The sequence below is a fragment of the Calliphora vicina genome, chromosome 3 (assembly GCF_958450345.1).
Source record: "Calliphora vicina chromosome 3, idCalVici1.1, whole genome shotgun sequence".
Classification (NCBI taxonomy): Eukaryota; Metazoa; Arthropoda; class Insecta; order Diptera; family Calliphoridae; genus Calliphora; species Calliphora vicina.
In genome coordinates, this window is record NC_088782.1 from 40,200,775 (window position 1) to 40,213,895 (window position 13,121).

The 13,121-nt window shown below is 28.9% G+C and overlaps 1 protein-coding gene and 1 long non-coding RNA gene across 2 annotated transcripts; one reads left to right on the forward strand and one right to left on the reverse strand.

Annotated features, from left to right (window-relative positions):
- The first annotated feature begins 191 nt into the window (after window positions 1–191).
- On the forward strand, window positions 192–1,005 carry LOC135953605 (uncharacterized). Its single transcript, XR_010576218.1, has 3 exons — window positions 192–230; window positions 541–613; window positions 808–1,005. It is a non-coding gene; the product is annotated as an uncharacterized LOC135953605 (long non-coding RNA).
- On the reverse strand, window positions 961–8,544 carry LOC135953604 (putative gustatory receptor 98a). Its single transcript, XM_065503561.1, has 4 exons — window positions 7,634–8,544; window positions 7,487–7,563; window positions 1,425–1,583; window positions 961–1,088 (listed from the first exon to the last, which is right to left on the reverse strand). Exons 1-4 carry the CDS (start codon window positions 8,505–8,507, stop codon window positions 1,029–1,031), a joined length of 1,170 nt encoding a protein of 389 aa, XP_065359633.1. The 5' UTR covers window positions 8,508–8,544; the 3' UTR covers window positions 961–1,028.
- Window positions 8,545–13,121: the final 4,577 nt, after the last annotated feature.

Below are 13,121 nucleotides of genomic sequence, written 5' to 3' on the forward strand. Positions count from 1 at the left end.
GTTTTTACTTATAGCTACACATTAAAATGATGTTTTTATTAATATGTTAGACTAAAGAATTTTTACATTGATTATAACTAATTACTGATTAATATGTGAATTAAATTTAGTTTTATTTATGATAAATGTATATATCTAAATTAATGGTTTATGATTTTTTTTATTATCATTGCAGATTTTTTAGCGGATTTGGATTATGCTGTATATCATATTCAAAATTTCAATGAAAGGTGAGTTTTAAACAATTTTTTTTTTTCATTAGAAATTTATAATTTTTACATTTTTCTACATTCATATCAACTATGAATTCAATAAAAATGTTTAATTAATAATTTCTTCAGCTTCTTGCAACAAAAACTTTTTAAACACATATTTTAATGATGACCAATGATTTTACCTTGGGACACCTATGAATTTAACCATGATTTGTGTAAAACTTTAATAAAAACTGATTAAAATATTGTTTAAAAAGTTTAAATCATTTAGATTATTGTTATACGAAAAATACTATAATACCTATATTTCTTTCTTTTCTTTTAGGCTTCATTCACATTAATGTAACTCAATTGTACGTTGCCTCATTGTAATACATCAGCATTTCCAATAAAAAAAGGTAAATATTTGTTTATAATTGACCTTTTTGGTATTAAAAAAAAAACAACGTGATGTACTACAAAATATGTTAGACTATGAAAACTATTTTGATTAAAAAATTCGTAGCTGATTATAAATATTTTATTTTACTTTATTTCCATTTACACATTTCAAATTTAATTAATCGTATTATTTTTTTCTCTTCTTTTGCAGTTTATTTCTATCTCCAGAAAACTCTTCTATTGTAAATTGTTCATGATTCAATACAACCATACACATTACTGCCAATTCATAACTAAAATCATAATGTAATTTTTAGTTTTATAGTATTAACTTTAGATTTAAATGTGGTATTTAATTTATGTACTATGTGTAATAAAAATTCAACTACTACATACTTGATATTGAAAATGTTTTGTTTTTCCTTTATATTATTATACGGACATGTGAAATTGGATTAAAATTACTATGTAACAAACAGCTGAAAATATATACTAAAAATTAATAGAAAAAGATTAATTTAATAATATTACTATTGGATTCTGGAATCGAAAAAAATATATTTTCTACTTTCTGTTAAGGTACGTCCACAATGACCATCTATTTGACGAAAAACGTAACTATTTCCAACAAATGTTAATGTTAATTTGATTAGAGCAAACAACGTCCAACAATATAATAATGTGCTAGTATTGTGATATTTTCTAAACTGAAACTTGTTTATTAAAATAAATATTTGTTCAAAGGAATGATGAATTTTTTAGTGCTTACGCATTTTTCGTCAAATATTTCAACAATGTGAAATGTACCTTTCCATTTTTACCACCTACCTTTCCCAAAAATATATAATTCACATCAACGAATCCACCAGCAGTAAAGTAGAGTTTTTGATGCAACAATTGCAATGATATTTCGTTTAAACAAGCATTTAAAAACGGATCAAAGCGTTCGTGTTTTATCATATGAACCATATTCGCCAATTGTTTATCCTTAAATAAACAAATTAAAATTATGCTAGGAACAGAATTAAGTCGCACGTCGTAAAATTCATAAACCATTTTCAATTCGCAGTCTTAACCAATTGTATGTGCTGTTTTTATAATACAAGCAAGTACTTTGAGTGGAAATTTTACATGTACAGTGCAGTCGCGATAATATGAACATTTTTACTTCCTTGGCTACTCTAAAATATGAACTTAGTGCAAAACCTTTAATGAACATCTTATTTTTGTTTTTTTATCTAAGTCAACAGGGTAGTGGTAAATTCTAATTCAACTGCATACTAATTTGGGGATTTCCCTAGCTGTTTGTGTTGGAAAAGTGTTTGTAGATGGGAATTAGATGCCATTCGCAAATATGAACAATCTTGCCTGATTTTAATTAGTTCATATTGTCGCCAGTGCACTGTATTTTTTTTGTTACAATAAGAGTGTTTTTTATAGAGGTTAAGAACTTTAAGTTGAAATAAAACAGAGAAAAACGTTTTTGGCTTTATTATTTAGATAATTTTATGGCATTAACGTTTTAATATGATTTCGGTCATGTGGCCGCCGCAATTTTCACACATACTTATTTTATAAATAAAAAAACGTACATACATACATATATTTTTAAAAAACTCGCCGATTCGCCAATTTATGTGTATTTATCTTTGGTCATAGAGAATAGACATAGAGCGGAAACTCTCCTATGTATTATTTTGAGTAATTTATTTGTTTGAGTTTATTTTAGTTTCCGCCAAAAATTCCCCGGGAATTTTTTCCCTTTCCCCATTTCTATTGAAATTCAATGTTAAAAACAAGAGAGCTATATTCGGCTGTGCCGATTCTTATATACCCTTCACCAAATTATACTTCAAAATACAAATTTTAAATATTTTTAGGTAAACAAAATTAATTTTTTTTCCAAAGTTGTTATTTTAATTTTTTGTTAAATTTTAAAATTTTTTTTTTTGTTGAAAAAAAAATTCAGTTTAAAAAATATTTTTCCGATTTTGACCCATTGTATGTCCAACTTACTATGGTCTTATATACGTTGTTGCAAAGGTCTTTGAAATATCTATCATTAGATATCCATATTGTCTATATTAATGACTTAGTAATCAAGATATGGGTCAAAAATCGAGGTTGTCCTGGTTTTTTCCTTATATCTCAACCGATTTTGCTGATTTTAAATAGCAAACTTCTCGAAAGCATGTCTGACAGAATTATTGAAGATTTGGATCCCGAAGATATCTGGGGTCTTCAGAAAATTGATTTCAACAGACAGACGGACATGGCTTAATCGACTCCGCTATCTATAAGGATCCAGAATATATATGTATACTTTATAGGGTCGGAAATGAAAAATGTAGAAATTACAAACGGAATGACTTATGTTGTATATACCCTTCTCACGAAGAAGGGAAAAACTTCCGGGGAATTTTTTTTTTCATAATTGGGCTCAATAAGTAATAGCAAATGTGCTATGTCCCAAGAAGGACATAAAAGAGTAACTTTTCTGGATTAAATGCTTATTTACAAAGTTACCGCTGATTTAAAATTGTATGGGTTTTTTATATAATCACCCCTATTGCAAATCAATATTTCACATGCAATATTTTCCCTTTTCCTTTTTTCGTTCATCAACTTTGTTCACGTGAAAAAATTCCCCTTGTTGTGAAATTTTTAGATGGAATTTTGTAAATAATAAACAGCTGCTACGAACAAAATCAACTATTGTGAATGTAAAGTTCATCGTGATATTCCCGATAGCAATTTTCCCTTCGAGGGAAATGGATATTTCATGGGAACAAAATTTCACATGTTATTGCCGATAGGGGTGAATAATTACAGTTTTTTTGAGTGTTTCATATGAAATTGCCTTCAGAAATATGAGTGATAACTAAATTTTACTGTCTTTTACTTCTCATTTTTCTTAATAAAAGAAATTTTTTGGAGAAACTTGAAAAGCTAACAACACTGCCTCCTTTTCATTACTCAAGAAATTACGGTATTAATTATATTCATTTATTTTTTATAAAATTCTTTCACATTTTTTATTTTACTACGACAGTGGTAGCGAAGCGCACCGGGTCAAGCTAGTATACGAACAAATAAATGACACCTAAAAATATTATGTCGATCAATTCACAATTGACCATATAAGAAATGTAGGATATGGTCGGGCTATACATACTTTCATTCTTGTTTATATAGGTATCTAGACACATTTTTATGTGTATGACGATCGTTCCATAATTAGTCATATCTCCTATGTAAGACCCACTTCCGAAAATCACTTTAACGATCATAAATCTTAGAAAATAAAACTGAAAGAAGAGTTATATATAAAGAAGTCATGTTACCTAATTTTATGAAGATCCACTCCATAATTAGTCATAGCTCACTTCCGAAAATCGCTTTAACGAGCATAAATGTCTTAACAATGTTGATAGCCACATACACATACCTAATTTTATGACAATCGGTCCACAATAAGTCATAGCTTCCATATAAGACCGGCTATATCACTTTAACGTGCATAAATGTCTTATACATTTTGGTATCTAAATAAAATTTAATACAAATAAGTTTCAAATATACACAAATTATGCCACCTTATTTTATGAGGATTGGTCCATAATAAATCATATCTCACTTTCGGAAATCACTGTAACCTGCTCAAATATTTTGCAAGTATTAACATCGAGATAAAATTTAACTAAAATAAGTTTTTATGCGATCGGTCCATTATTTGCTCGTATACTCGGTGTAGGGTATTATATGGTCGGACTTAAAGGACTATACTTTCTTACTTGTTTAGCTTTGAAAAAGATTTTAAATATTCGATACCTTCTTAATTTAATGTTTTTTTATTAGCCTGTCCCACAAGTCGAGACTGCACTGTACTATAAAATTAGTTGAGGTTTACTGCGTTTTTAAAACATTTTATATTACGTGTTCCTTTTCAAATCAGTCTTATTACATTAGTTGTGAAGAACGCTTTACTAATACTTATCGTATGTTTGATTACTTTCGGTCTCCCAATATGGAAAATCAACAGCTAGAAATTGTGGATCAAATTTCTTGCAACCCATATTTACTTGCAAATATTTTCAAATTTTTAACTTTAAAAAAACAATTGATATTAACAAAAATTTGTAGCGAGTTTCAATATGTCATCATAAACCACATCTGGAATTTAAAATGTAGAAAACTACAAGTCAAGGAAGAGAGGTCAAAATACACAATTGTAAATTTGGAGCCAACAGAAAGTTTTGATGAAAACGAATTCATTGAATTTCTTCATTTAAATGCTGACTTCATATGGACATTCAATATTAGCTGTTACACGTATGATCTACGTTCAATAATATTTCAGCTTGACACTAAGTTTGCTCATTTAATTGAGTTGAGTGTAGATGGCGTCATATTTACCGTGAATGAAGACTACAAGCGTTTATTGCAGATCAACTCAAATTTAAAAAAGTTATGTATTCTACATTGTTTTGGAAAAAATCGCTTTAAGGATCCAATTTTAACAAGGCACGATTTGCCAGGTGATATTTTTGAGACGTTGCCATATTTGGATGAGTTAAAAATTGAACATTTTAAAAGATTTTCCAAAACTAAAGATAAACATCTTAATATTTATCTAAGACGTGAAATATGTAATTGATTAAAATAAAATATCGTTAGCTTAGCGTGCAAACGAGCTAAGTCCCTTTAAACTAATTTTAAAGAAAACCCAAAAAATTTTCTAAAATCCATGGTTTTAAATTTTTTTTAAAATCTTTCAATGCAGTTTTATTACATGGTATCATTTATAATGATAAGAAGTAAGAGAGCTATATTCGGCTGTACCGAATCTTATATACCCTTCACCAAATTATACTTCAAAATACAAATTTTAAATATTTTTTGGTAAACTAAATTTATTTTTTTTTCCGAAGTAGTTTTTTTCATTTTTTGGAAATTTTTTTTTTTTTTTTTAATATTTAGCAAAAAAAAAATCGGATTAAAAAATATTTTTTCCGATTTTGACCCATTGTAGGTCCAACTTACTATGGTATTATATACGTCGTTGCAAATGTTATTGAAATATCTATCATTAGATATCCATATTGTCTATATTAATGACTTAGTAATCCAGATATAGGTCAAGAATTGAGATTGTCCTGGTTTTTTCCTTATATCTCAGCCATTTGTGGACCGATTTTCTCGATTTTAAATACCAAGCCGGAAGAATTCGGAGGTATTGATGTATGAATCGTGTATGTAAGTTATTTGGGGGCTTCCGGATAGTTGATTTCAATAGACAGACACGCGGATATGGCTTAATCGACTCCACTATCTATAAGGATCCAGAATATATATACTTTATAGAGTCGGAAAATTATATTGTGGAAATTACAAACGGAATTACACACTATATCCTTCTCACGAAGGTGAAGGTTATACAAAATCAGAGTATAAAAGAATTGCATTAACGACTTATAAGTCCTTTTTCGGGACATAGCTAATTTTCTATAGATTATTTTGCTTTTTAGTGGAATTAGCACATGGATTTGGTTTTGGAGCTATTGACTGCAAGGCCAGCTCTTTTCGCGTATTATTGGACATTGTTTAGTTTTTTCTACATGCTGGAATGCTGGTGAGTTAAAAGACATACATACATATGTCATTAGCATAGTAAAGATCATCTATCCAACTATTGAGGACCCAAGTAATATCGTTAGGTTCCCGAGTCGCAGATATCATAATTGTATCCACTAGCCCGTACGAATTTTAATTTTCTGGCTCTATAAATGTGAGATACAAAGGCTTTCTCATCTCTATTTATTGCTCTATAATGATTCATAGGGTGTTTATGTGGTCCACATATGAATGATTCGGTCTGAAGTCTGAAGCTTGATCTCTCCTGAAGTCGGTTGAAATTCTGTTATTTTTTGGGCACATTGATTATTTATCCTTCTTTAAGATTAGAAGGCAGTTCGCCTATATTCCAGAAGTTCTCGATGATGGGCATGATGATAAAGCACTTACCCCTGGATCTGCACAGCATTTCTGGAGCAACAGAGGATATCGCGTCGCATATTTCTTATATAGAGGGTGGCCGAATAATAATGTAATCTCTAACCCTTTGGGATTTTCAGATGCAGATATTTAAGTCTGATATGGAGAGTCGCTAATTCTTTGGGATTTTTAGATGCAGATATTTTTAAGTCCTGGATTGTCTGTTTTATCGATAGTATGTTGTTGTAATATTCCACAAGCTAAGCTTGGCTGTTTTGTCCAATGGCTTCGGTATTTTAGCGGCAATGGTAACGGTAATTGTAGTTAATTCTTAACGAAAGCTTAACGGTAGTTGAGCTGAAAAGTTATTGATGGCTTATAATTTAGACGCCCTTTAAAATGCACATTTTCGATATTTCGATTTATAAATAGAAATAACAGTAATCAAATTTATGGTAACTAGGTGGCCGAAATTCGACCACTTTTAAACGCTTTTTACCACTTTTATGGAAAGAATTTTAAAAAAAATTATTTCTGCAAATCTAGAGAAAATAACCTTTAAAACCATATATGTTTCATCAATATTGGTGGACAATAACATACTTAAAAGTGTACCACAAAAAAACGTGTGGCCTATTTATATATAAGATTATTTTTACTAAACAAATATGATGTCGTTGTACATATAAAATAAATTTCCAACATTTATGTGTTAAAAACAAGATTATCAACTAATCGGTCGGACATCAGTTAAATCTTTGGGATTAACTGCCGAATATTTGGCATTTAACTGGTTTTGTGAAAATTACCATAGATACGCCCATAGAAAGTACCCATGTATTTATAAACATCTAAAGTACATGCTTGTTTATGATCTAATTACCATTCATACTTACTAAAATTTCACATTTCGCACAAATGCTGCAGCTAACAGATAATATGATCAAGTTTAAAATAGTTACGCTATAACCATCTGCACAAATAAACACAAATTACAATTACCATTAATCTATAAAATTAAATATGTAATAAATCAAACTTACAAGATTGAAACACTGCAGGAATTTTGTAATCGAGACTGAAATAAATCCAATAAGCAGTTATCGTAAATTCGAAAAACATTTTCAACATTATGCCGGGTAGACTCCAACAGCAATAGTCCTCAATGTGGCGTACATTCACCACTAAAATATTATGTATATCTTGTAAAATATAAAACTTTTCAAAGACTTTTTCCTTTGCAGGCCGCTCATAGAATTGACTTTTTCGTATTTCGTTCATATAGCGTAACAGATAGTTATTTAATTCCATTTGAAAGGCCATAACTATTCCGGCGAATATTGTGAATTCGATTAATTTTAACTTTATTATTGTATCACCATATTGCAGGAGTATCAAACGAAATCCATTTAACGATTTTACATAACGTATGAAAATAATGAAGAATACGATAATCATATATACCGCCAGTAGAGTATACAACAGCATGGCATATAAACGTATGCGACCTATATCGATGAGACTTCTAAGTTCACTCTTAAATTTATTGCGTATTAATTCGAAATTATCAAATATTTCTTTATATCGATAGGCTTTCCATGTATTTTCCCAATAGACAATCAATTGTACTATAATTAGCGTGGAATAGCTTATCATGTCCATGCTATTTGAAAACATATCGTTTTGCTTGTACAAAACCTCGTGAAATCGCAAAAAGCGTAAAATTGAAATCCATATCAAAAAGCTAACCACCATCGTAAAGTGTATAAGTCTCCATATTAGCACAATCCGGGAGATGTTTTGCTCATGATGAAACTCATATGGAATAGCGCCGATCATATACATTAGTAGACGCATTGTTCGCAAAGTTATTTTGTAAATAACTGTTGAACTTTTGTTATTAACGTTGCTGTACATGTCCGAATCTTGCTACTAACAACTTGAAATATCTTAACAGCAATGCGGGTCCTTCAAATTACTGGTTATTTATAATTTTATGCTACAGTGTAACATATAATAACTGATGCAATTATTAAGCACAAAGAAATTGGTAATATATTCTGTAAAATAAGGACACATCGTGACCATACATCCCACAGTTATTATGTTAATACATATTATTATTTAATATATAACGTAGAAGATTTATTGTGTGTGACTTGTTGTGTTTCTAATACACTAATTATTTTATAATTCTCAAAAGGTTTATGTAAATTGTAATACAATATAAGAAAGCCTACGAAAATAAGGGGATTGTATGATTCTGATTTATGTACTTTGCTCCCGGAAAAATAAAAATATTTGAAAAACAAGTAAGAGAGCTATATTCGGCTGTGCCGAATCTGATATACCCTTCACCAAATTATACTTTAAACATTTTTATTTAAATATTTTTAGGTAAACAAAATTTAATTGTTTTTCAAAATTTATTTTTGAAATTGTTTTTTAATTTTTTAAAAAATTTTTTTTTTTTTAGTTTTTAAATTTTTTTTTTGGAAAAAAATTTTTTGATGAAAACAAAATTCGGGTTTAAAAATATTTTCCCGATTTTGACCCATTGTAGGTCCAACTTACTATAGCCTTATCTACATCGTTGCAATGAACTTTGAAATATCTATCATTAGATATCCATATTGTCTATATTAATGACTTAGTAATCCATATATTTATTTATGGACGGATTTTGCTGATTTTAAATAGCAAACTTCTCGAAAGCATGTCTGACAGAATTATTGAAGATTTGGATCCCGAAGATATCTGGGGTCTTCAGAAAATTGATTTCAACAGACAGACAGACATGGCTTAATCGACTCCGCTATCTATAAGAATCCAGAGCTATATTCGGCTGTGCCGAATTTTGTATACCCTTCACAAATTATACTTCAAAATAAAAATTTTAAATATTTTCAGGTAAACAAAATTTTTTTTATTTTTTGGAAAAAAAATTTTCGCATTGTTTTTTAAATTTTATTTTTTTTATACCCTTCAGCTTCGTGAGAAGGGTATATATAAGTTTGTCATTCCGTTTGTAATTTCTACATTTTTCATTTCCGACCCTATAAAGTATATATATTCTGGATCCTTATAGATAGCGGAGTCGATTAAGCCATGTCCGTCTGTCTGTCTGAGTCTGTCTGTCAGACACTCTTTCGAGAAGTTTGTTATTTAAAATCGGCAAAATCGGTCCACAAATGGCTGAGATATGTGTAGAAATTATAAACGGAATGACAAACTTATATATACCCTTCTCACGAAGGTGAAGTGTATAAAAATGATGATGTGCTGTGTTCCCGCTTTTATTTATCCATTTTCTAGTTCAATCCCAATGTAGATAGAAACATGTTACGACATACTTGAAATCGGTTTGTATTAATTTTCAAAAATATGTTGTTTTGGAAAGTGAACCTTCACCTTCGTGAGAAGGGTATATATAAGTTTGTTATTCCGTTTGTTATTTCCACAATATAATTTTCCGACCCTATAAAGTATATATATTGTGGATCCTTATAGATAGCGGACTCGATTAAGCCATATCCGTATGTCTGTCTGTTGAAATCAACTTTCCGAACCCACTCCGGAATTCTACCGACCACAAATTGCTAAGATATAAGGAAAAAACCTGGACAACCTCGATTTTTGACCTATATCTGGATTACTAAGTCATTAATATAGACAATATGGATATCAAATGATAGATATTTCAAAGACCTTTGCAACGACGTATATAAGACCATAGACCCGAAGTTTTTTTAAAAGAAAAAATTGAAAAAACAAAAAAAAAATTTAAATTTTAAGAAAACTAAAAAAAACTTTGGAAAACAAAAATTTTTGTTTACCTAAAAATATTTAAAATTTTTATTTTGAAGTATAATTTGATGAAGGTTATATAAGATTCGGCACAGCCGAAATGTATTCGAACAAAGCTAATATTTATGAAAAAGTTTATTCCAATTATGAACTATATTTTATGGTGCTCACATAAACTTAATGTAAAATTTATTTTTTGTTACGATGTTTATAACCTATCATCTATCATACTATATAATATGATTTACATTCATATGTATTGTATATACATTACGATGGTCCTGTTTGTGTGGAGCCAAAAAAAAGTTGTGATATTCCCAACTAAAATTTACTCTATTTTGAGATACTATTTCTCAAAATGTTTGTTCTAATGTAACCTACTATTGGTGACCTGGATCCCATTTTCTTTTTCAGAACTTTCTCATATGTTTATGATGCATTTATAATACATAATATTCCAGCTAAACAGTTTTAAAATTTTTCACAATTCCTTCGATTTTATATGAATTTTTTGATATTAATTTTCTGTTAACAAATATCAAAAATACCACATCAAGGAAATTGTTAGAATTTCGGAACATTTTGTATGTCACACGTTCACCATTGTTAAGCTGAATAAGTACTGGGAAACACCGACACCTTTTTTGGACAATCCTAATTTAAGTACGTATAAATATATATACATATATGTATATAAATATAAGCACTATAATTTCTTAATTAATTAATAATGTTCGTAAATAGTTGTTGGGTAACCTAAAATATTGTTTATTTTATTTTGTATAATAAAAGAAATGTTTTTTTTTGTGAAAAAAAAAAACATTTTAATCATAAAATCCAAGGAAAATTTCAAAAATGTTTCAACAAAATCAAAATATACACCTAAATGAAAATTTAAATAACTTTATTCAAGCCTGCTAGCCATAGATAAATACACATAGATCGGAAACTCTCCTGTCAAAGACCTAACTCAACTTTGTGAAAATAAAAGCAACACTCGTATGTGTGATTATTTTGAGTAATTTTTATACCCTTTACCTTCGTGAGAAGGGTATATACATATAAGTTTGTCATTCCGTTTGTAATTTCCACCATATAATTTTCCGACCCTATAAAGTATATCAGCCCAATTATGAATAAAAAATTCCGCGGGAGTTTGTTCTCTGGGAGTTTTTTCCCATTGAATTTAAATAGGAAAAATGAGAAAAGGGGAAAAACTCCCGGGGAATTTTTATTCATAATTGGGCTGTATATATTCTGGATCCTTATAGATAGCGGAGTCGATTAAGCCATGTCCGCCTATCTGTCTGTCTGTTGAAATCAATTTTCTGAAGACCCCAGATATCTTCGGGATCCAAATCTTCAATAATTCTGCCAGACATGCTTTCGAATCAGCAAAATCGGTCCACAAATGGCTAAGATATGAGGACAAAACCAGGACAACCTCGATTTTTTACCGACATCTTGATTACTAAGTCATTAATATAGACAATATGGATATCTAATGATAGATATTTCAAAAACCTTTGCAACGACTTATATAAGACCATAGAAAGTTGGACCTACAATCGGTTAAAATCGGAACAAACATTTTTAACACAAATTTTTTTTTTCACCAAAAAAAATTATTTTTTTTTAAATTTAAAAAAAAATTTAGATAACAATTCGAAAATTTTTTTTCCAAAAAATGAAAAAAAAAACAACTGGAAAAAAAATATTTTGTTTACCTAAAAATATTTAAAATTTGTATTTTGAAGTATAATTTGGTAAAGGGTATATAAGATTCGGCACAGCCGAATATAGCTCTCTTACTAGTTTTGTTTGAGTTTCTAGTTTCCGCTCTTAGATTTTTGTCAACTGAGTTAGTTACAGGACAGAAGAGTTTCCGTTACATATATCAAGTCCTTCTAGATTTTATTTGAAAACAAAGAATTGCCCAATTCACAATTGATGTCGTAGCGTTGTAGCATTGTATATCGTAAATATTTTTCAAACAAATTTTTCTAAACAAAAACAAAACATTAATAAAAAAAATACGACATACAACGATACAACGCTACGACACCAATTGTGAATTGGGAAAATATGAAAAAAATCATACAATTTAAGAAATTATTTATAAATGTTATGAATTGAAATCAATGACATCAAATCATACTGTTTATGTTGAAACTTTATTCTGTGTAGAATAATAAAATAAACAAATATTTTTATTGGTAAAAAAGGAATTTTCTTAAACTCAAAAAAAAATTAAGGCCCTAATTTTGTAAATAATTGTGTTTAAGTCAAAAATGACCCAAATATCAACAACTTAGGCCCTAATTTTGTAAATCACTTCACAAAGTGATATAAATATCACTTTTGTGAAGTGATTTACAAAAGCAAAAACAAAATTTAAAAAATTTTACAAATTTGTTTTTGTTTTATATACAAAATTTTGAATTTGTATATAAAACAAAAACAAATTTGTAAAATTTTTGAAATTTGTTTTTGCTTTCCATATAAATATCACTTTGTGAAGTGATTTATAAAATTAGGGCCTAAGTTGTTGATATTTGGGAAATTTTTGACTTAAACACAATTTCACTCAATTATCAAAATGTTTGCTGGGATGGGAATATTTTAAATATTCAATGAATCACCAAACATAATATGTATGACGTGCTAAAAAGCCACATCATAAATATTTGAACATATCTTTAGGTGCAATGTCATAATATTCAC

What these genes read in the sequence shown, in the direction of transcription:
- LOC135953604 (XM_065503561.1), bottom strand. Translation starts at nt 8,507, where the DNA reads ATGTACAGCAACGTTAATAACAAAAGTTCAACAGTTATTTACAAAATA. An exon ending in TCCTGCAGTGTTTCAATCTT is followed by an intron (nt 7,564 to 7,633) that starts GTAAGTTTGATT and finishes TTATTTGTGCAG; the next exon opens with ATGGTTATAGCGTAACTATT. An exon ending in ATTATATATTTTTGGGAAAG is followed by an intron (nt 1,089 to 1,424) that starts GTAGGTGGTAAA and finishes ATTAATTTTTAG; the next exon opens with TATATATTTTCAGCTGTTTG.